The sequence below is a fragment of the Episyrphus balteatus genome, chromosome 1 (assembly GCF_945859705.1).
Source record: "Episyrphus balteatus chromosome 1, idEpiBalt1.1, whole genome shotgun sequence".
In the NCBI taxonomy this organism is placed as follows: Eukaryota; Metazoa; Arthropoda; class Insecta; order Diptera; family Syrphidae; genus Episyrphus; species Episyrphus balteatus.
In genome coordinates this window covers 121,085,490-121,109,342 of record NC_079134.1, presented here as the reverse complement: position 1 = coordinate 121,109,342, position 23,853 = coordinate 121,085,490, and the positions used below count along the sequence as shown (strand labels likewise).

Below are 23,853 nucleotides of genomic sequence, written 5' to 3'. Positions count from 1 at the left end.
CTTGCACTAAGCTTAGCGATCAACTTTTCAGCAAAACATGAATTTATAACTCTCTTAAAACAATTAAATAAAAATCACAATTTTTTTCAAATACTAAGAAAATGCTTTTATTTTATGCAGCATAATATTGTTTGTTTTTATCATCATTTGATTTGGTTTATTTAACAAATTCAATAAATAAGTCATTCAATAACAGTTCCGAAAGGCACACAAAATAATTCTACACTCTTAATTTTGTTTATTGCTCTTTGATTCTTAAACAACTGAAAATTTTAACTAAATGAAGTGTTTCTATTTTGCATAACTGAAACTAAAGTTTTTTAAATTAAGAAATTTTTTTTATTAAACAGATAACAATTTAATTTAATATCAATTAAACAAACAATTTAATTACATTTTATGTTGGAAATAATATCGCAAATATTTGAATTGGTTCGGTGGTTTATATGGGCAAGGTGCAACAACATAAATCATTGATAAAGGGGTTAAAATTTTGTCTTAAATAAGGCATTATATACAAAAGTTAGTAATAATATCCTAAGTTCTTTTTTTTTTAAGCAAAAATGAAACATAATTTAAATCCTTTCTGATATGCATTTACATATTTGTGTTCTTCTCCTTAATATTTTAAAACACTACATAATTTTTTTTTATACCAAAAAAAGAAATAATAACAATATTTAATTTGATTTGCATGTGTGCATCACTTTTTTTTTATAGAAAATTATATAGAAACAACAAAAAAATGTGTGATAATATTATTTTAAGAATTGATATACATTGTATAAAAAATCCAGCCATCTTGTGCGAGTAAACTTTTTTCTTTAAATACTAAAATGCACATGTTTTTAGAATTTACATCAGATTTTGTGTTTTTTTAATCGGATGTTGTCTCTTCCCAGTTGAGTCCCGCCCATTCGGGTAGTTCAGTTTCATACTCCCAACCAGGACCCTGAAAAGAAATAAAACAAAAATTATGTTTTTATTTGTTGAAAAAAAGGTTAAAAATATTTAAATTTTTTAAAAAAAGCCAGAGATAAAAAAAAATAATAAACCTTTAAATTCTAGGCCCCTGTGTATAAATAATCTTAAGACAATAAGAAAATGTTCAATAAAAATACCTTAGAATCTAGAAAAAGATAGTTGAATACAAGCTACAGCTTTGACCATTTTTCAAGTTATACTTCAGCTACAGTCTACATTTCAAATGTTTTGTTCTATATTCACGAAAGAATAAGGACAGGAATGGTGCCAACTAGAATGCATGACTAGACTCTTATGGTAAAAGTAGCTCTTATCTTAAAAGTTTTTATGAAAAAAGGTCAGGAAAAAGATTATATAAAGCATATTTCTGATGATGTAAAAAATACATAAAATCTATTTTTATAATTAATTAAACACCGTTTTTAATGGGTTTGCTCACAAAAAGAAGTATGCCATCTGATTACTTGTATGAAAAGGAATTTTTAGAATAAAATATAAAAATCGTTAGAGCCTTTTTTTAAAAACCTAATTTTTTTATAAAAAAAATTCTAACATTAAAGAAAGTTGATTTGCCATTTTGAAGAAATAATTAATTTACATCTAAAAAAGAAAATTTTTAACTAACCCGTTTCCAAAAAATTGTTTTTTTTTTCGAAAATTTTCAAAAATTTGTATATATATGGCAATTTCTCCTTTAGGAAATCACGCAAAAGTTTGAAGAAAACCGCTCTTGCAGTTTAGGCTGAAGGTCCAGGTACATACAGACGGACAGACAGAAAAGCGGGACCCACTTTTTTGGCATTCTATATCATTGTAATGTCATGTCTTGTTGTTATCTCAATTTCAATTCAATTTCATTTTTTTCCGAATCATAATAATTATTATTTGAAGGGTAAAATTTATTTGAAAGCGAAATTGCAGTAAATAAACTTCTTTATTGCTCCTTCAGTGATTTTATAAAGAAAAAGAATAATACAATCGTTATAAGAAAATTGTTAAGTAAGTTTTTCTTTAAACAATGCAAAAAGTGACTTAGTTCACTTTCATAATCATGGGCACATATCGCAAGTAAAAAAGTGAGGCACCTCGATTTGTTATTTTCATAAGATATGGGTCGTATATAAAAATTGGAATTCAAGTGGTTTACTCACTATTTAATATATTTTACAGATCTCAAAAATGCAAATTCAATCTGTAATCACGGTCGAAACGTCGGAGACAAGATAGAAAAAATTATAAACCAGACCTAAAGCCCACTTAGGATTGAATTTGTATTCAAAAATAAGGTCACGAAAATAGGAATTATTGATCGCAAAAATGTACTAAGTGAGCTGAAGTCATTATTATTTGTGAGCTATTGCTCTGTAAATATGAACATACATATAAGGAGATTCGAATTGTAACTCATTAAAAAGATATGTTTCTTTTAACGCTAAAATAAAAGACCTTGTTTGAGAGCTACTCAAGCAGTCGTTTTTTTACAACTTTAAATAAAATCAGACTTCAAGTCGGTGTGATTCGAAAGTACAATTTTTTTTCTTTGATGAAAAAGATAACCTTCTTTCAGAAGGTCAGAATTTCATCAAGAATACGTCACATTCGGCAAACGAGCATAAGTCACGGGTAGCTGAGCTTCTATTTTTTTTTAGTAGATATTTATCCCACAAAATTGAGGCACCAGGTTCGAAATGAATTCTGAATTTTTTTCAATGGAGTCCTAATTCTTATACTGAAACTTGTCAGTCGAATGTGTGAAACAAGGTGATACTGATATCCGAAAAACTTAATATATTTCTTTTAGAGCTATTTTTTTTTTTAAATAATCAACTTGGAATACTTTTTCCGCTCAAGAAAAGTTAAACAAAGAAGAAATTAAAAGACAAGCCTTAGAAAGTTAAAGAATAAAGTTATATGTCGCAAGTTTTGATGCAAACGTGATTTAAAAAAATAAATAAAATTTCAAAAATAGATTTCAGGCACTATATATGAGCAGATGCTTCAGAACGTTCAACTAGTTCATGATTTAACAAATTTGGTTTATGTATAGGTAGGCAACAATATTACCGGAACAGTGAATACATAAATTGTTAAAAATTCCTTTGAACTGCTATATTTATGGTCGATTTGTAAAAATGAAATGATAAATGACGTTTTTCGTATGGAACAAACGTCATTTTAGGATGTAAATATTTAAAAGGACTTTATGAAATTGGCCATTAACCTATTATTCTATTTTGATTTTCAATTTTAAAAGTTCTTAGTTCTTATTTAATGAACTTCTAAATAAACCTTATACGAATATACTAGGATATGTTTATAATTAAAGTTTTACTTACTTTATATTTCCAAGCATGCAAATACATAACTAAATCCTTTGGCTTAGGGTCCCTATATCGTACTTTGCATTCGTAGCAGTGCTTATCTGTGGTCATTTTTTCAGCATTAAATGCCATATCCGGACATTCATGTCCTGTTTGAGTTGCTACTGTTACCTACATTACAAAAAAAAAAAAAATTAATTTAGCGGTTATGGACTATATGAATATAAGTCGGACTAAACCTTTTCTTGTGATTGTAAATCGATCGCTAAGTCATCATTGGATGTTGTAACATGCATGTTACTGGAAATATTTATTGTTGTATTGTCATTTATGCTTTCAGCTTCTGTTACCACTGGTCTTGGACTTTCTGAACACGGCGATGTTTCTCGAGACACAATTTCTGAATCATCGTCACTCATCAAAATACCTTAAATACAAATGAATAAATGTAGTAATACTAATTATAATGGTGAATTATATATAAAGTTGTACCTTTTGATCCACCAGTTAATATATCTACATCTCCATCTGATTTGATTGATTTAAATAATGATAGTTCCGAGTCACCATCAATACCCAGCCAATTTTCTGCATTATGGATATTAATTAAGTCTCGAACCAACTGTTCGTCGGTCTTTCCACCTATATCACCACCACGACCCTTTAAAGGTCCAAAGACTTCATGATTATACAAAGGGTCATTTACAACCGGATATCCTGTAAAATAAAATACAAATCTAGGTTAGTTTTTGGATTCATTGTTAACTGCGTATTTCGAGAAGACACAGTCATGGGAAAAACTCTACCAAGTCCTTTTGAAAACTCACCCAGATATTGCAGATGTACTCGGATCTGATGCATTCGCCCAGTTAAGGGTTTGCAAAGAACTACACTTGTTTTGCCATTGTGAGCGATCTTTTGAAAGGTCGTAGTACAATCTTTACCCTTGGGTGATACTTTGCAAACTCCAATTTTGTAACTAACAACTTCAATTGGTTCTTTACATTCAATTACGCCTCTGAAAATATAATTGGATTAAGAATAACATTAAACACATTCTTTTATTTAATTTTAATTGAAACTCACTCAGGAAATTCTCCTTCAACACGACAAATGTATTCCTTTTGTACTTGCCGATTACGTATTTGATGTTCCATTTGTCTGGCTTTCTTCGGACTTCTTCCGAATAATAAAAGACCAGACGTAAGCCGATCTAATCTATGAATTGTCCTTAGATTTTTTAAATTGTATTCTTTTGCTAGTATGAAAACAACGGTGTTGTGTCTGTATCTTCCACATGGATGAACCTTGAGTATATAAATAAAATAAGTTGAAATTATGAGTTGAAAAATTTTATGTTAAATTATTGGATTTTTTTTTGCAATTATTTTATGTATGCCAAGAGGATTATCTTAGATTTATAAATCAAAAATAAAAACAATACTTACTAGTATACCAAAATGCATACATATTATGTATATTGTGATAAATATTGAAAAATGTTCAAGAAAGGTCTGTAGTATGTAAGAGAAGGCCAAGATATTTCATTTCTAGGATGGTGGCAGAGTTATTTGTGAGAGTATTTTGTAGGGCAGTGTTGAAACCAATTCTACATATACAATTAGGACGGAGCTAATTTCTAGGGATAAACTGTCGGTCAAGTGTAGCTGATAGCTTTTCAACTACGATAAGCCACAGGTATTTGGATATAAAGTGTATTCGTCATTTGAAGCAGTTTTACGCAGAATCTCTTGGGCTAGGGGAATGATCCTTCACGAAGCGTTGTTATTATCCGGAGAAAAGTATTTTTTAGAAAGTAAAAAGGACCTTCAAAAGGGTCCTTTTTCGTAAGGGAAAAACAGTTGGATAATAAATAAATAAATTTGTGCAACCATGAAGGACAAGGATTGACTTACACCTCTCAACAAATTTTGTGTAATTAATTTGAAAGCAATTAATTTTGCAAGAATGAAAGGGATCTACTATTTGCTAACGAGTCCAAACGGTTTAAGTGCATTTATTAATGAGAATGATACTCTTGGTCTTTTTCAATTCCTCACAAGATTCAGATGATAGATCTGGCTGGAGAAGGTTGTTGGTTGAGGTTTAAATCCACAATGGATTGTAGCGCTCTCTTAAGGCGCTTGCACTGGTCAACATGATTAAGTAATTGAGTGGTATAACCGTCACATTAAATAAGAAAGTAAGGAAGATGTTGACAAAACCCAGGGACATCAAGTAAGGATCGTTCAAATCCTCACCGATGTATTATATATACATATATTTAAAAAGAGTGTGGTGCTCTTTAATGATTCTTAAAAATCAAGGTTTCAAAAATAATTACTAAGGGACGCGACGGCAGCATTTTTTTGATTTAAATAATTATAAAACTAAAATTAAAAAAACGTTTATTTGTAGGTTCATCTCTCTTTATATGGAATTCATAAGTTTGACAGGTTGATTTACATGATTTGGTCAGAAGGAAATTTGTCCGGTAATAAGGCATTAAATTAAAGTAAAATTATAGGAAACTATGTTTTTTTGAGTAGGGAAGAATATTGATGATTGACCAAAGCTGAAAAAAAACTTCACTGAATCCTTTGACGTCGAGAGATTTCAAACACTGTCATGCGATTTCATAAAACCCTTTTAACATTGTAAGCAGCTTCTCTCGGAGTTAATTATACCTTATTAAGTAAAGACATACATAGACCATATAGTATTAAAAGAACAAAAAAAAAGGAACATTTTGCAATGCGTAATCATTTCCAATAATAAATTAAATCTTTACTGACTTTCTTATTAAATTATTTAAATATCTCAATACGTCATTTGGATTCGACCAGAAAGTTAAATAAAATCGGATTTTTTTTTTCAAGTTTATTTAACTCCCTTTGACTTTCCTAGATTTAACTTTCGATGCTGTCACGAAAAAGTTGCCTTTATAAAGCTATTCGTCATCATGATGTACAATGAATCAGATAAAAGCGACACGATGCATTGAAATGCGTCCTTTTTCGTTGGCTTTTTAATTATTAATCGAAGAGTTAAAGAATTGGGTAATGAGTTTTCGTAGATACATATATACTATTTGTGATTTCAATGAAATGTAGAAGTACATTGGCCTTTCAAGTAGACAAGAATCAAACAGGGTTTATAAGTTAAGAAGTCTGTGAATCTCTACTGCATTTAATTATTTATTTATTTCCTTCCTTTATCAGTTCTACTTTCAATTAAGATGTAGGAGGAGCACATTTGCAGATTTAGAAACTCATGTTTGTTATACTAATGCATTTAGCTGTTTAAGAGGACTTAGAAGTCCTTAACTCAAGAAGTGATGTTTGATTTGCATAAACCTGCATTTAACAAGTCAATGGTTTTTTTTTTTTAAATGTACACAACTGAAAAAATTAATTTGTCTGCAATTTGTGGAAGAGTAAGTTTAAAATACTTGTACATATGTTGTAGGTAATAGAAAAAGTATTTCAAGGCATTAGGAATTTTGGTAAGAAAAGAACATTTAGCGTACTGCTTTGTTATAGAATAAAAAGGATATTTTTATTCTTTGGGTTTTGGAAAAGGTCTACTACGGGCTTGGGACCAACCAGGGTTCGGACTTCAGTTTCAAAATTACGAAGCAAATTTGAAAAAAAAGTGAAGTAGATCCAAAATTTCGGAAGTAGATTTTAAAATTTAACTTTCAGAACATTTATTTACAAAAATGTATTCTAAAAAAATTATTTTTCAACAAAATTATTTTTCCTTTCTCATCTAGTGGTTGTAACGGTGCTTAGGGGTAAAACGGAATTCAGCATAATCTAACAAAATGTTTGATCACGAATTCTTCAAAATCAGTCAAAATTACTTTGATAAACTTTATTTATATCTTGAATTCGAAGAATAATTGACCTCCATTCATCTTTTGAGATTTCAGTTGAGCTTTATTTCTCAATGCCTCGACCAGATTTAAAATTGAAGTTAAATCCCTTTCTCTAAATTTATTACTTGAAAAATATTTTTCAATCAAGAAATAGAACTAGATCCTGAAAGAGAAAAGTACGGAAGTAGATTTTATTTTTTTTTTTTTTAAATCGAAGTAAAGTCCGAACCCTGGGACCAACTACTTTCAGTAAAATTCGTTAGTTTTTGAGATTTACACGTATTTTGGTTGTGATTTAAAATTTTCTTAGGAATTGATTTTCGAAAATTTAAACACAAAATTAAGAATAAAAAAAAAATAGTTTTAAATGTATGAAACATTAGGATCACATTTCTGATAATTCAAAATGGTCTACAATTTCAGGACCCACAATATTCCCAAAACTTTCAGATGATCAGCCAATTAAGATGAGTCCTCCGGAAATGGTTGCACAATTCTTAAGATAAGTACTGTAGCAACCCACAGCAGTAGAGCGGAGACCATCCTTGGCTTAGGTTTTTTGAAAATAAGATCTTAACTCGGGACCCTCCAAATACTGAGGCCTTCAAAATGTGCTTGATCTCAGAAAAAAGTACGATGCCAAAGAAATAGTTAAAAGTGAAAGTTCGTTAAACTTTCAAACTTCAAACTGAGATAAAAAAAAAGGATTCAATAATACATGGTGGCTTATGAGAAATAGGTTTCGATAAATCGAATCGATTAGATTGACACTATAATGCCATAACTTCAAATTTTTCTTAAAGCTAATTATTAAACTCAAATTTTACGATTTAATTTCAAACTTTTGACAAAAATATTAACAAAAATTATTTTTCAATGTTGTTAGTTTTTTGTTCATATTATGATTTTTTTTTTCAACGAAACACAAACAAAAATGAATGAATAAATATACAAATAAAATTTATGATTACATGTACGAGATATCGAATACTATGTATGTTTTTTTTTTATAAGTTACGAGGCATACTTATGGCAGTCTTTTAAGCCACTTACAGGTATTGATGCCGGCTTATTCACAACCACAATATCTTCGTCCATGTGTACTATTGTGATTGGTTGACTAGTGACGGGAACTTCATGTCTGTAAAATACATTTATAATATAATAAAAAAAAACAATCAATTTCATGACATTTTTAAAAATAAATGAATTATTATTTTTTGTTTTATTTTAATGTAATTAATTCTAAAAAGTTCTATGTTTTTAGTTTTATAGAAATAAATAAATTAATAAATGTTAATTGTATGATAATTTAAGCCAAACAAACAAATATATTTACATATAAATAGAAGGGGTAAGGAAGGGAAAAATGGTGTTTTTTTTTTCTAAATTGGAAGTCAAATTTTCTTGCAATTTTTTTGAAGTTTCAATTTAAGTATTATCACTCAACTTATATTGTCTTTTTTTCTTATAGCCTATCGAACTGTTAATTAGATTTTTAAAATCAAGGAGTTTCAAGATGTAGGAATTTGCAGCATTATTTAAAATCTAATAACAATGACTGAAATAGGAACCATCTGATTCGTCATTAAAACAAAATAGAATAAAATAAAATAAAATAAAATAAAATAAAATAAAATTAAATAAAATAAAATAAAATAAAATAAAATAAAATAAAATAAAATAAAATAAAATAAAATAAAATTAAATAAAATTAAATTAAATAAAATAAAATTAAATAAAATAAAATAAAATTAAATTAAATTAAATAAAATTAAATAAAATTAAATAAAACTAAATAAAATTAAATAAAATTAAATAAAATTAAATGAAATTAAATAAAATTAAATAAAGTAAAATAAAATAAAACAAAATAAAATAAGATACAAAAAACTAAATAAGAAAATAAAAGAAAACAAACAAAAATAAATAAAATAATTAAATAATAAACATAATCAAAAAAGCCTGTATATTATTTTATTATGAGTTAAAGAAACAAGCTTAAACTACAGATTGACTTCCATGTTGGTATATGCACAAAAAAGTCGTGTATTCGTTGAAAATAAGAACATGTGTAAAAAACATATTAATTTATAGAACATACTTAAAACATACTCAAGGATTCTTATGAACCAAATAAAAATAAACCTAAAAATGGTAACGCAGAATTCCTTATAAAACCACCTTAAGCATTCAAAATTCATACCACTCACAAGTCAAAACATTCCATTTTTTCTGCGAAAGGAAAAATATACGAGTACATGTTGCATTTGCAAGAAAACTGCATTACATTTTCTCTTAAAATTAAAACAAAACATAAAAAAAAATAAAAACAACGAATAAAAGCGAATATGTGATGTACTTTTAATTAAAGCCATTTCTGTGTTGCTATTTTTTATTTTTGTTATTTTAGTTCCGCATCATACATGAGAATGCATTCACTGAATTTTATATTAATGTTTACAACAACATGAGGTTCATTTCAAGTGCATTGTTTTATTTGTTGTTGTCCTTTATGTGTATGGCCTATGAATTTTTAACATAATTATTACGAAAAATAAAATGTCTTAGGTTAAATTTAAACACTGCACCACTTGAACTTAAAACATTTATCAGACTGTTTTTTTTTGTTTGTCAGCATAAAAAGAAAATGTAGTGTAATTTTTAGTAAATTAAAAAAAAAAAAAAAACACAAACGAAACTTTATAATAATTTAATGACTGACATTTTGATGCTTAATTAAAATAACATATTGTGTGGTTGGTTTATTATTTTTGGTTTCCGGCGCATGTATATTTAAAGCAAGTCACCGTTTTTTTTAGACCGGTCGTGCCCCACGGAGGCTCTAAACGTTCTCTTGCACCTCTTACCCATAGACCTTCATATCAAATACCAGGTCTCTTGTAGCGTTTTAAGGCTAAAAGAAACAGGTAGTTGGAAGGCAAAATCTTTTGGTCACAGTGACACAACAAATTTAATACCATCGGATATGCTTCTGACACCCACGGACTACTGCACCCCTATTTTGAATACTGTAATGAATTGCAAGGTCAGCTTCCCGTCGAGATCAGACTGGGAAGAGGGCATTGTGACGAGAGGCTTCGACACCTGCATTTTCACTGATGGCTCAAAAATGGACTGTGGGGTCGGTTCGGGTGTCTACTATGAATCCCTCAATATCTCAAAATCCTTTCGACTACCAAACTTTGCAAGTGTATTCCAAGCGGAATTGCTGGCAATTAAAGAAGCTTGCAAATTACTTAGAGTATATCCAAATCAAAACCAAAATATAGCTATACTAACAGATAGTCAGGCAGCTATAAAAGCAATTGCTTCGGTCACGACATCCTCCAAATTGGTTCAGCAGTGCAGAGAGGAACTCTCATTGCTGAGTGAAAGCCTCACAATCACTCTCATCTGGATCCCAGGTCACAGTGGTTTTGAAGGCAATGAAAAGGCGGATGAACTGGCCAGGCAAGGATCAGCCCTTCATGAGTCACTAGCAGAAATAGTCAACATTCCCATAGGAGTCATGAAGGGCGATATCTTCTTAAAATACCTAACAAAAGCTAACAATAGGTGGCACAACTTGACTAGCTGCGTCATATCCAGAAAAATCTGGCCCACCTATAATAAATCCAAAACATATGACCTAATCTCTAGACCCAGAAAAGATATTAGCAGAATCGTTGCGGTGTGTACAGGACACTGGCCGATAGGGGAACATGCAGCAAAGTTGGGTATACCGCACAATACCTACTGTCGCAGCTGCTTGGACCAGCAAGAAAAAGAAACGGTCTATCATTTCCTATGTCAATGTCCCGCCCTTGCTAGGAATAGAGCACTCTCTCTGGGGAGCGAATTCTTTAATGTCATAGACAACATCTCAGAATCAAAGATCAAAGACTTGATCTCGTTCCTAAATGCAACAAAGTGGATTTAGGACTGCCCAACACTTGTTTTTCCCTTTTTTAAAAAACCAATTAAAAAATGTATTTCAAATAAATCCAATTATCACTCACAGGTTTCATAAGTTTTGGTATCAAAACGGCGCATCCTGCGCTAATTGGGTCAATCAAACATGGTTTGCCTTGACCGCCATCTCTACCTACCTACCTACCACCGTTTTAGAAGAGTATAGTCCTTGAATTATTAAAATCTTGAACGAAATACAATTAAATTGAACAATCTTTCTAAATTACTTTGACGTAAGCTATTAAAGGGTTAATTTACAAAACTGCATTTTTGAGTTTTTGATTGATTAAGGATAACTACCCTATCACGTCATAGTCATTTGGTAGGATCTTATTCGAATAGAAAATTTAATTGATTGAATATAAAACTCAAACTTAAAATCATTTTCTGAAAAACGCATTCTAGTTGTACGCAAAATCTTTTGTAGCCCAGTCGAATTAAACATTTCAAATGGAAAAAAATTAGATTTTTTTTTCATAGGACGGAAGAGGGGATCGCTGAGAGCTTAAAACCAGTTTTTTCGGGATATAATAAAAGATAAAAAGAGAGAGAGAGAGTTATAAACAATTGGTCATATCTCAGGCACTAATAAACCGATTTGAATAATTCAAAGACTTTATTGTCTTGCTTAACTTCAGTTATAATATTTACTCATTTTGTTTAAAATTACACTTACCGATTTTGAGATACATATTTCCTCTTGTTTATAAAATTTTAGGAATTTGCAGTAAACTAACATTACAGCTACATTTCTCATCCCCAAAAACATACCTATAAAAACACTCATATATTGCGTGGATCTTAAAATCTATGCTTAAAGCGAGTATAATGTTTAAGCTTAGTAAGGGAATAGTTTTTTTTTTCAAATTAACTCGAAAAATATGAGTCATATAGAAAAATTTTTTAAGATAAAAGTTATAGAAAATAAAATTCTACCAGTATAATTTTTGTCAAAAATAAAAAATGGCCGAGTTATTCACTTGTTTTTACTTAAATCCAAGATGGCGGCTTTGCATCAAGCTCGATTTTAACGAAAAACTGGTTTTAAGATCTCATTGATCCTCTCTACCATCCTATGAAAAGAAATTGCACGATCTAATTTTTTGTACATCCCGACTGGACTACTGCGTTTGTTTGATAAAAAGATACAGAAGTGCGAGTTGGCATTAAGTTCGTTGGAATGTTTTGAATTACTTCTTGTAATGGAAGCCTCGAAAAATAATTTATCAAAACAAGAAAATAATATGAGTTATGAATGAAAAAATATGAAAGGTATTGAAAAATTACACATTTCCTAAGAAAAAAATATGCGTCTTAACAGCGTTTGTCCACCTATCTATGCCTTAAAACGTTAACCTACTCACAAAACGGAACTTAATTTTTGTATAAACTTATAAGCTCTTTAGGAGTTCATGTTAACTTATAATATCTGCACTATCAATTAAATTAATATAAAATAATTGTAGGGGTTGGCTACTAACTTAAACAAAGACTTCGGTCGGGTGTTTATATGAGATTGTTTGGTTTACAATAAATTAAAAAAAAAAAAAACACTTTTTATTACAGGAATGCATGCACAATTTTGGCTTTTAAAAGAATATTCGTCTAAAAATAAAGAAACAAAATTTTCCAAAAACTTACCTATGAACAATATTTGCCAGCAAGTCATTATGCTTTAATCTATAATCAATTGGCACTTTATCATAGTTAACGGTCAACGTACCAGCATTGATACAACGTTCATATTCTTCGGCGGGATGAGCTCGAAATTCTCTAGCAAATACATCAAGTATTTTTTCGCCCACCCATCTGCCTTTGGTGAATGTGGTAAAAGTAAAATAATACGGATATACCTTTCGGAGACCTGCGAACAAATAAAAATATGCAAATATGCAAAAAAAACAAGCAACAAAAAGAACAAACATCGTCATCATGTTGGGAGGCAAAAATTAGATGCAAATTATATATATTTGAATAAGTTTATGTTCAAATTACCATTTTCAATAAAATATGACGTCTCGTGGTAGCGTTCGTCCGTGAATCCTGGTCTTTTAGCTTTTAATGCTTTTGTTTCAAGTTTTGCCTAAAAATAAGAGATTTAGATATTTAATTTATTTTAAATTTTTTTGAAAATTAGTTGTAGTTGTAAACAAAACCCTAAATCTGAGTGAAATTTCAAAGCTATAAGGTATAAGGGAATTAGGTTGAGTTTGCATTGATTGGAACAAATTTACGAAATATATTAAATTATTCTTAAAAGCGGATATATATAGGTTCTATCTTTCCTGGACTAAACGTTTTTTTTTTTTGTATATCCTAGTCTATGAAGATTGCCATAAAAGTCTCGGGTACTGCACTACGAAGCCGTTAGAAAATAATAAGGACCATTTTGAAACCATTTTATATGCCTTGCCATAGAAAAGAATATAATAAGAACAAATAATAATTAATAAATAATACCAAACCAAACTAAAGGAAAGTACTAATGCAAAAAAATACACTGACCAATGTAGCCCTAACCGTTTATGAAAAATGGTTTGTTGAAGTGAACTCGTTTTAGTAAAAATGTATACAAAAAAGTTACGTATACGCCACAGTGATTGTAAACAAAATCTTGTTAAGTGTAACTTTTCAAATGGTATAAATTTATGATTTTGATGCAATAATATAGACCGAGAGCCGACAGCATATTTTGGCAGTTTTGATATAACCGAAATTCGAGTGTGCACATATCTAGATATGCACCACAGTATGTCAACGGAACAAGTCTGGTAGTGATCTTTTTCAGCTTTCCCTTGCCAGACGCATCCAAAGTGCAGCAAAAAATCAATTTTTGGCGTTTTGGTATAACCGAATAAATGATACACCAAAAAATCATAAAAAATCCCCTGATTTCGAATCTGTGGGTACCGCAAGTTTCTTTTTCAGCTTTCCCCCCGCCAGACCGCTTTAAAGCATTTTTAAGTGCATTTTTCTAATAAAAAACCTAATTACTTATTTTCTGTTAGGTATAACCGTATGATGGTAACAAATTAATATTCTATGTCTATTCCTGGTCTAGAAAATATAAGTTTTATCCAGCTGTTTTTCAGCCTTCCCTCTGCCAGACGCATCCAAAGTGCAGTCAAAAATCAACTTTTGGCGTTTTTCTAGGTATTACCCCAATAAATGATACACCAAAAAATCATAAAAAATCCCCTGATTTCAAAAATGTGGGTACCGCAAGTTTCTTTTTCAGCTTTCCCCCCGCCAGACCGCTTTAAAGCATTTTGAAATGCATTTTTCTAATAAAAAAACTAATAGCTTATTTTCTGTTGGGTATAACCGTATGATGGTAACAAATTAAAATTCTATGTCTATTCCTGGTTTAGAAAATATAAGTTTAAGCCACATATATTTCAGCCTTCCCTCTGCCAGACTCCCTTAAAGGTTTCCCAAACAGGTTTTTCCATAGAAAAAACACCTAGTTTCTGTTTTGTTCTTATAAAATTGAAATAATATTTTTTTGTTTAGAGTAACCATATGATGGCCAAATATTAACTTTCTCTGCCTTTTCCTGATTTAGAAAATGTAAGTTTAAGCCAGTTTTATTTCAGCCTACCCTCTGCCAGACGCCCTAAAAGGTATCTCAATAGTACGGGAAAGTTAGATTTTGCTATATGGGGCATGGGGGTCTGGGAAAAAATCCGAAATGCATTTTGACTTCAGGGATTAAAAGAGCATAAACCCAGGGATCGAAAGAGTCTTAAACCACATTTTGTACAACCGCACCAAGAATCATTTTGTTTGTCCCTATACAAAGAATTGCAATTTTTTGAAGTTTTTTGCCTACAGATCGAAAACGGTCTGTCAAATCGAAAAACCAATATTGTAACAAATGAAGGTAATTAAAAGATCTACAACTTTTACATAGAACAAATTTTTTAAAAAACGCTCAAGTAAAAGAGATATGACAAAAATAAGAAAATCACTTTTTGACGAGTTTAAAAAAAAAACACCCTAACTTTTAAACCAAAGGGATAATCGAAAAATGTTATTTAACATATATTGTAGAAAATTAAATTATTTCAAGTTTGTCATACATTGTTTTTTTTTTGTAGGTTCAAAAATACGCGAGTTATGTGAAAAACTAAAATTTGTATTAAAAAAAAAATGGCGGCCAAATGACTCTTAGTGCGATTGAACAAAATTTGGTTTACGACTCGTGTCTTTATGCCTTTCGAGCCCTGAAGTCAAAATGCATTTCGGATTTTTTCCCAGACCCCCATGCCCCATATAGCAAAATCTAACTTTCCTGTACTATTGAGATACCTTTTAGGGCGTCTGGCAGAGGGTAGGCTGAAATAAAACTGGCTTAAACTTACATTTTCTAAATCAGGAAAAGGCAGAGAAAGTTAATATTTGGCCATCATATGGTTACTCTAAACAAAAAAATATTATTTCAATTTTATAAGAACAAAACAGAAACTAGGTGTTTTTTCTATGGAAAAACCTGTTTGGGAAACCTTTAAGGGAGTCTGGCAGAGGGAAGGCTGAAATATATCTGGCTTAAACTTATATTTTCTAAACCAGGAATAGACATAGAATTTTAATTTGTTACCATCATACGGTTATACCTAACAGAAAATAAGCAATTAGGTTTTTTATTAGAAAAATGCACTTAAAAATGCTTTAAAGCGGTCTGGCGGGGGGAAAGCTGAAAAAGAAACTTGCGGTACCCACAGATTCGAAATCAGGGGATTTTTTATGATTTTTTGGTGTATCATTTATTCGGTTATACCAAAACGCCAAAAATTGATTTTTTGCTGCACTTTGGATGCGTCTGGCAAGGGAAAGCTGAAAAAGATCACTGCCAGACTTGTTCCGTTGACATACTGTGGTGCATATCTAGATATGTGCACACTCGAATTTCGGTTATATCAAAACTGCCAAAATATGCTGCCGGCTCTTAGACTAATAGAGCCTTAAACTAATGAACTGACTTTTTGTTTAACTAAGTTTACTAATAGCTATGTATGTATGTACGAGAAAAAAGGGTTTATGGGTCCTTTGTATATATCTGTCTATTTTTACTTGCTCAATAGGGCAAGTATTGGTTTCGTGTAAAAAAAAATTCGAGGTTTTAATCAAAACTAACATTACGATGATGGAGAAGCCCAAAAAAGTGGGTTTCGTCATGACGTCCGTCGGTCTGTGCGTCGGTGCGTCCGTGCGTCCATCTGTACAAGTAGCTACAGCCTAAATGAGTGGACGGATTTTCTTGAAATTTGGTATGGATGTTTTTTTTCGTAATTTCCAAGGTTGTTTTTTTTTTGTTTTTTAATATCTCGCTTAGAACGTATACCTCCCATACAAAATTTTCGAGTAATTGCAATTTTCTCGAAAACGGCTCTAACGATTTCGATTAAATTTAGCACACGTAATGCTGTATATAGTTCTAACATAACTGCATTTTTAGTTTTTCTCAAAAAATACGGATAGTGGAAATATGGTCTTTACATTTTTTTAAATCGCGGATGTCGGCTCTTCCCGTCCATCATTATGGAGTTATTGCAATTTTCTCAAAAATGGCTCTAAGTTTTTAGTTTTTCTCAAAAAAGTCAAGTAAAATAAAAAAAAATTTTATTTAACTAACATTTGGCCTCCATGCCGGCTCTTCCCCTACATCAACCAAATTTCTTAAAAATGTATATAGAGGCAGCTTTAATAACCTACAAGTAAGCTAACATAAAAGTGCTTTGAACTGCAAGAGCAAGTACGTGCGGCCCCAGTCGTGCATTTTATTTGATGTAAACACAGCTCTAAAGGTTTCTTTTTTTTTTATAGAATATGTTTGGATACATGTCCTCATTATAAAACATAATTTGTTAGGACGGTCGGTGTACGGGAAGTGCCGCCATTTTGAAAAAGATGTTAGTTCGGTTTTCATTTTACAAAACCTTTTGGCCTTCCTTTAAACACAAAATCACCAACATAGAATTTGTATAGAAAAAAAAAAATAATCATTATAACCACTGTGGTTAATTGACGCAATTTGAAGTTATTATTAGGCCATGTGTTAATTGGGTTAAATATTTAGCCGAGGATACATTTTTGACACTATTGAAGTTAAAAGATAAATTCTCAGCTGTCAATCTTCAGAGGATAAATTTTTGACAGAAGGATTTATGTATTTTTTTTTTAATAAATAATCAAAAACTGAAAATTAAGAATGGAAATTGAGAAAGAAATACAACATTATGAGACAAAAATGAAAAAAGTGGTAGTGCATAAGAATCAAAAATAAAATTCACAGAACAACGCGTGTTGGAAGTATGTATATTGTAAAGATTTAGTTCAGTTTATTTCAAAAATGTGGATATGTATACAGTAAGATATATCTTATAACGTACAATTCTTTGATTTTTATTAATTTATATTACAAATAGCAAAATGATTATGAAGAGAAGAAAAACTAGTTCAAAATTTTAATTTAAATATTACAATTCATAAATCAAGTTTAATTATTGAAAATTATACAAATGGTGTAAATAATTTTGAACAAATTATTTAGGCCCATCAAAAATTTATCCCAATTCACACAGCTAAAAAGCAGGCTAAATTTTAGACAGCTGAAAATTTACCTTTTCGCCTGAATAGTGTCAAAAATGTATCCTTGGCTAAATATTTAACCCAATTCAAACACGGCCTTAGTCAAAAAGCATCTACTAATAATATTGTGGGGTAGAGTGAACTGGTAAGAATTTTTTTCTTTAGTGTAGAACGTTATTTCATTAAAAAAAATTAAAACAAATAAAAAGAACACACACTAAAACAAAAGTTTTGACATTGGATAGGTGAAACATCACTTCGTTTTTAATAATAATCGATCATTTATTTGTTAGGTAATTTAGTTTCAAAGATTTCTAAAAAAATCAAAAATGACTATAATTTGAAGTGAAGTCTTTATTTTGATTGTTTAATTATCTTCGCTGGTTATTTTGTGTTAAGGGGGGGTTTCCATAGCATTTTAATGGAAGACGGTTGACTAATTGTTGTATAACTTTTGCAGTTTATAAGATAATCTTATGAAACGTACTTTTTTGAAAAGGTAATAAACGTACAAATATTTTTGCATCATTTAAATTTTAGAAACATTTCTTGTGCGATTTTTATAAGGGTCGAAAATGATTTTTTTCCTGCAAATTTAGATTGAATCAGAATTTTGGTTGGGGCACCGTTGTTTATAAACTTTTTATTTATTTTTTTTTTGTTTTATAATGATCAAATGTGTTTTCATGCAGTACGTGAAACTGATTTTTTTTTTTTTTTTTTTTATTAGAAAAAAAGCTTCGTTAATTTGTTGTAATTTCATGTTTTTTTACTCACTCTTCTTAGAATAACTTTACCGTTTATTAGTGTTTTTAGATGAAACAAAAAGAAAACAATAAAGGGAAATTAGGAGAATCCAATAAAATTTCTAAAATTTAATTTGAAGTTAGTTTGAACGGTTAATTTGAAGGAAAGGTGTCAAAATGCACTTTTTTAGCATTTTGGTCGTGGGGCAAAGCGTGATTATTTTTTAAAATGTTTTTGTATTTTTTAATGAGAAGTTAATAAAGTTGTTCATGCAACCCGTTTGCCAAAAAAAAATATTTTTTTTATTTACACACTAAAAATTTGATTTTAATAAACCAATATTTGCATTCTGTTTTTGAGGAAGGGGCAGTCAAAGCATCCACAATTTATTTTTATTATTTTTTTTCATTATATTTCAAATCAGTTTCAAAAAAAAAATATATATTTTTGCTCACAGTATTTTTAATATAAATTGTTGAAAAAGTGTCTATTTTAGCTTTTTTTACTTTGAAAATTCCATTGATCACGCACACATGCAAATTTAGTTCAAAAGAATGCCACGCATAAGCTGGCGCTAATGAACTCTTTTTTTCTGTTCTTTTCTATTTATTGAAAAAAAACTTGCTCTTGCGCTCTCATTTTCTCGTTATATTTTGTTTTTGTTTTTTGTGTTTACATAATATGTACTTTTTTTTTTTTGTTTCCTATTTCCTCACTCAGGCAGGCAGAAATCATTCATGAAATTATGAAGATGCTGCAGAGAGTAGGTAGATAGTAGATATTTTTTGCAAGATCATTATCTTTTGTTTTCAAAAAGGGTTGTTTTGTTCTTGTTGACTCTTGGGTTTTTTCTAACAATTCATTTCGTGTTTATAATATCGCACCCGCGGTTGCGAGTTGACACTTTTGGGTTTTTTTTTTTTTGGTGTCAGCGAAATTCTTTGCATTGCATTCACATCGCTCGTGCGGGGATATAGGTAAAGGATTAGATATGTGGTATGCATTTGTTTGTGTGTAAAAATGTGTATTGACATTTGACATGTGCTTGTGCACAATGATTGATTTCTTTATTTAGGTTGATTTCTGGGTTGTATTGTTTATTATACTACACTCGCGCGTGCGTGCGGGGTTATATAATATAAATATATCGTTTTGTTTTTCATAGTCTTTGTTTATATGTTGCGGATTCGGTTTTTTTTTGTAGGTTTGTAGGTATAATAGTTATATTTTCGCGGGGGAATGTGTAAAGGGTTATATAAGTGTATTTGTGGTTAGAATGCACCTGATGGTATTTATAGAAATAGTTTTGAATAGGTGAAGATGCTCAGTATGTTTCCTTAGCAAAAACAAAGTTTTTAAAATTACACCTACTGAGGAAACAAGCAAAAAAGTAGCTAATGCCTATCTGAATTTATAAATAAAATATCAGTTTGAAAAAATAGATCATTTTTTTTTTTCAAAGTGTTGATCTTGAAAATTATTTTTGAAAACTTCCCTAAACTTTGATTACATAGTTGAAAAATTAATTTCAAGGTTTAAAAAAAAGTAACTTATAAGTTACACTGGTCAACAAGCTTTTTGCCACAAGAACCAAAATATACTTTTCTATATGTTTTTGATATGCTGAACTCGAATCTGAAGTCAGAAAATGTTTATTGGCCTCCGTTTTTGAAATATTACCGTTAGAAAATACCGAAAAACGTCATTTTGGCTGTTTTCGAGGTTATGTTTTTATGTGGGGTAGTTCCTTATGAAAAAATTTGTAACGGTTCCTATAAGAACTGGTTTTATTCTTTCAAAAAATGTTTAAATCTTTCCGATATCTTTTTTACTTCCCGAGATATTTAAAATTTAAGGAGTGGTCTTTGACTCAGAAATAGCACTGGCCAAACAAATTAAACTTTTTTTGCCACAAGAACCAAAATATACTTTTTTAAAGGTTTTTGAGTTGCTGAACTCGAATGCGCAATCAGAAAAATGCTATTGGCAACAAATTTGTTTATAATGAATTACCCCACATAAAAACAGAAGCTAGAAAAGAGCCAAAATGACGTTTTTCAGCATTTTATAACGGTTATATCTCAAAAACGGAGGCCAATCAAATTTTTTTTGACTTCAGATTCGAGTTCAGCATATCAAAAACCTATAGAAAAGTATATCTTGGTTCTTGTGGCAAAAAAAAGTTCAATTTTGTTGACCAGTGTTATTAATGCTGCCTTATTTTTGTTTCCTAATAATGTAGGTATAGGTAAATAAAAAACAAAATCGATTCAACTGAGTTCATTGCATTGGTGACTCTAAAAAAATCTTTATTAAAAAGGTGTTGAAAGTAAATTGGATTGATATCGAGTCCATCCTCAAACAACATATAGATAAGAACCTAAACATTCTATATATTGTAAGTAAATACATTTCCATGTCAGCCGGCACGCGCGTGTGCGAGATAAAAAATTGCTCAACGAAGAACAACTTAAAAAAGTGAGCAAGAACCTGAAAACCAATCCTTCTGCGCATCTACTCATATTTTTATACAAACTACACAAAGGATACTGTCAAGTATATTATATCAATGCACCCATATAACACATCCTCTACCTGCTTCTCCGCTGAACAACTATAATTATAATGCAAAAAATTTCTCTGATACACAAAAAACTCAAATGCCATCCACAAAAGCAACATGGAAACAAGTTTTCATTTCAAAAATAAATAGGTATACACTCCAGAAATCTTTCATGAAAATATTGAATTTCAAACCAGTTTTCGTCCACAAACACCATATCCATATAAAGATCTATGTAGTATAATACCTACATCCATTTGCATGTCACCCCGCACGCGTGAGTGCGATGGCGATCTCACAAAGAGACAATGAATGAAAACCATAACCAACATCCTGAGAGTAAAAAACCAGAGAATTCGATGGCGAGAGAGCGAAACACATTCACTAATACACACAAATGCTTTTACATGAGATTTGACTTTGCTGAAAAAGGGAACCCAGTCTTAAATGAGGGAGGAGACGGACAAAGATTGTCGATTTACTGAATTTTCTTAGACATAAAAGTGTTAAATTGTTGTTCTAAAAATTAAAAAAAAACTTTAGTCCTCTGTGTCCCATCGATCGATGAGAGCTATTTGATTTTTTTGACATTTTTTATTGTTAAGTTTACGTCTGATATTGCTTTTTTCGTTGTATCCAATATTTATCTATACCCTAGGCTTTTTTCTAAGTAATTCTGTACGATCTGCATTGCATACAACAGATCATAGAGCCACAGTGTAACTTCTGTTTCCAAATGCATTAAGTAAAATAGCTCTAAGGTTACTGTTTTGAATTTATGAAATATTTGTATTAGCAACAACACCAACTGAAAAGTTGATGTGACGTTAACTTGTCAAAACAATTTACTGTGTACTATGGCTTCTTAGCGAATATGCAACTTAACCCTCTGTAGGCACAACTCTTTTTTGCGAATTTGGTTTATACTTTTACATGTCGCTGGAACTTTTTTCGGTCTCACTATTTTATAGAGAATCATACATGAAATTGATGTAGATTTTTCCGAGGAATTCGATTATTGTAGTTACAATTCCAAAAAAATAAAGACACTTTTTTGTGACCACTTTTTATTTTTGTTTTGCCAAATTCGCACCCGTGTGCCGACAGAGGGTTAATGTATTCAAAGAAATATTTCAAACTCAATTATTTTTTCCCAACAAAATAGAGGAGAAGATTTGATTTTTTTTTATAAATTTATTTTCTTTAGATCTTTTTCTTTGATTTTTATATACAACAAAAACTAATTATAATAAACTTTTTATGTAGCCAAATTAAATATACTTGATTGTTGTTTTATTACTTCTTTTCTCTAATTTTATTTAGCATTCAGTTTATATACGAGTCGAACTGGACATTTAGAACATTTAAAAATTCTTAAATCAGTTTTCGAAATATATACAATTACACCAGTCGTGCAGCGGATGTGCAGTAAGTCGTTAAATAATCAACAAAATTCATCTGATTTCATTTTTTGACGAACTATCGAAGCTTTATGTTTAATTTCATCAATTAAATGGTCACTGTGGCGTATGTGAAATATTCTTGTTTTTTAATAAAACATGTAATTGTAAATTTTTTGGTCAACTGTAATGTATGGGTTGCCACCTTTTTCGTTTTCAGTTGCTTACTCAAAATGTTGTTACCTTCTTCAACATATCCCTTACTTTTTTTTTATTTTGTAGACTATGATAAATTCTCGTCATCTGCTAGTCAAAACAATCCACTTACCCATAAAAAGATCCACTAAGAGGATAAAATATTTCTCTTTAAATTTGGATGATGTGCTCTTTCGATACCACTTTATGAGAAATTTGTAAAATACAAACACTTTGCGTCAAGAGCTTGTCTGATAGTTCGCTGACAGATAACAAATGGAAATAGCTACTGAAATTGGTATTTTTGATGGATTGTTCAAAAGCTTTTTAGATTTTATCTATTTCTAGGAAATACTTGTCTAGACAAAAGTCTCATCTATTAAAAAGTGGGCGCAAACAACTTGTCATTCGCTCAGATAGTCTGACTGCTTTGAGAACTCTAAACTTTCAGTAGATCATTTTTTTGACTATACAATTACCTTTTTCAAGTCTTTAACTTGGTCATTTTCGTCCGCTTTTCTTTTTTCTGGATTTGGTAATCTTAGCTTCTCCTTGTCACATTGAGTTATTATCTGAAATAAAAAAAAAGAAATAAAATTTAACTTTGATTGAAATATCACTTTTTCGTCAGCATTAAGGTGGTAAGGACATTGAATTTAATGTTTATTTATTTTTTATTATAAATGGCTAGAGTCAAACACAGCTGATACATTTTTCTTTTTTATTATGCTGAAATTTTATTAAATGTCAGCAATGTAAAGTTATTTATTGGAATAGATTTGAAATTCCCCAAAGCCACCAAACACCACATTTTTAAAATCACCCAGTCATAAGGACACATTTTAGTGGCATCATTTTCCATGACATGTTATCTTTTTTGTATACAATTGCTGACATCAAATTATGCAAACATTGCTTACCAGTCTCTAAGGACAACCAATTCAATCACAACAAATAAAAAAAAAAAAATATACAGAACGTAAGCATATGCATATTGGCCTACTAAAAAAGCATACCTACCTGTTTTCTTTATTTTTGTATTTTTTGGCAATGTTTCAATATTCTTAAGGATTGCTTATTCTGGTCATAATATCAAGGAGATATTTGGGTGTTGCTGAATAACCTAACCTAACCACAACTGCTTGATATGTTTTCCTGCATTTTAAGCTGACATTAAATTCAAATTAATGCAACGAA

General features: G+C 30.2%; 1 protein-coding gene across 3 annotated transcripts in view; it reads right to left on the bottom strand.

Moving 5' to 3' along the window:
- Positions 1-743: 743 nt before the first annotated feature.
- The window catches only part of LOC129907405 (pseudouridylate synthase RPUSD2-like), a 133,169-nt gene continuing 110,059 nt past the window's right edge, over positions 744-23,853 (bottom strand). For all 3 annotated transcript variants that reach the window (XM_055983586.1, XM_055983587.1, XM_055983585.1), the window contains 10 exons: positions 23,136-23,228; positions 13,156-13,243; positions 12,802-13,024; positions 8,239-8,326; positions 4,392-4,612; positions 4,133-4,323; positions 3,798-4,022; positions 3,545-3,732; positions 3,321-3,476; positions 744-952 (listed from right to left, as the gene is read on the bottom strand). In XM_055983586.1, coding sequence (XP_055839561.1) covers positions 878-952; positions 3,321-3,476; positions 3,545-3,732; positions 3,798-4,022; positions 4,133-4,323; positions 4,392-4,612; positions 8,239-8,326; positions 12,802-13,024; positions 13,156-13,243; positions 23,136-23,228 — 1,548 coding nt within the window. In that variant the 3' untranslated portion in view covers positions 744-877. The remainder of the gene's footprint in view (positions 953-3,320; positions 3,477-3,544; positions 3,733-3,797; positions 4,023-4,132; positions 4,324-4,391; positions 4,613-8,238; positions 8,327-12,801; positions 13,025-13,155; positions 13,244-23,135; positions 23,229-23,853) is intronic.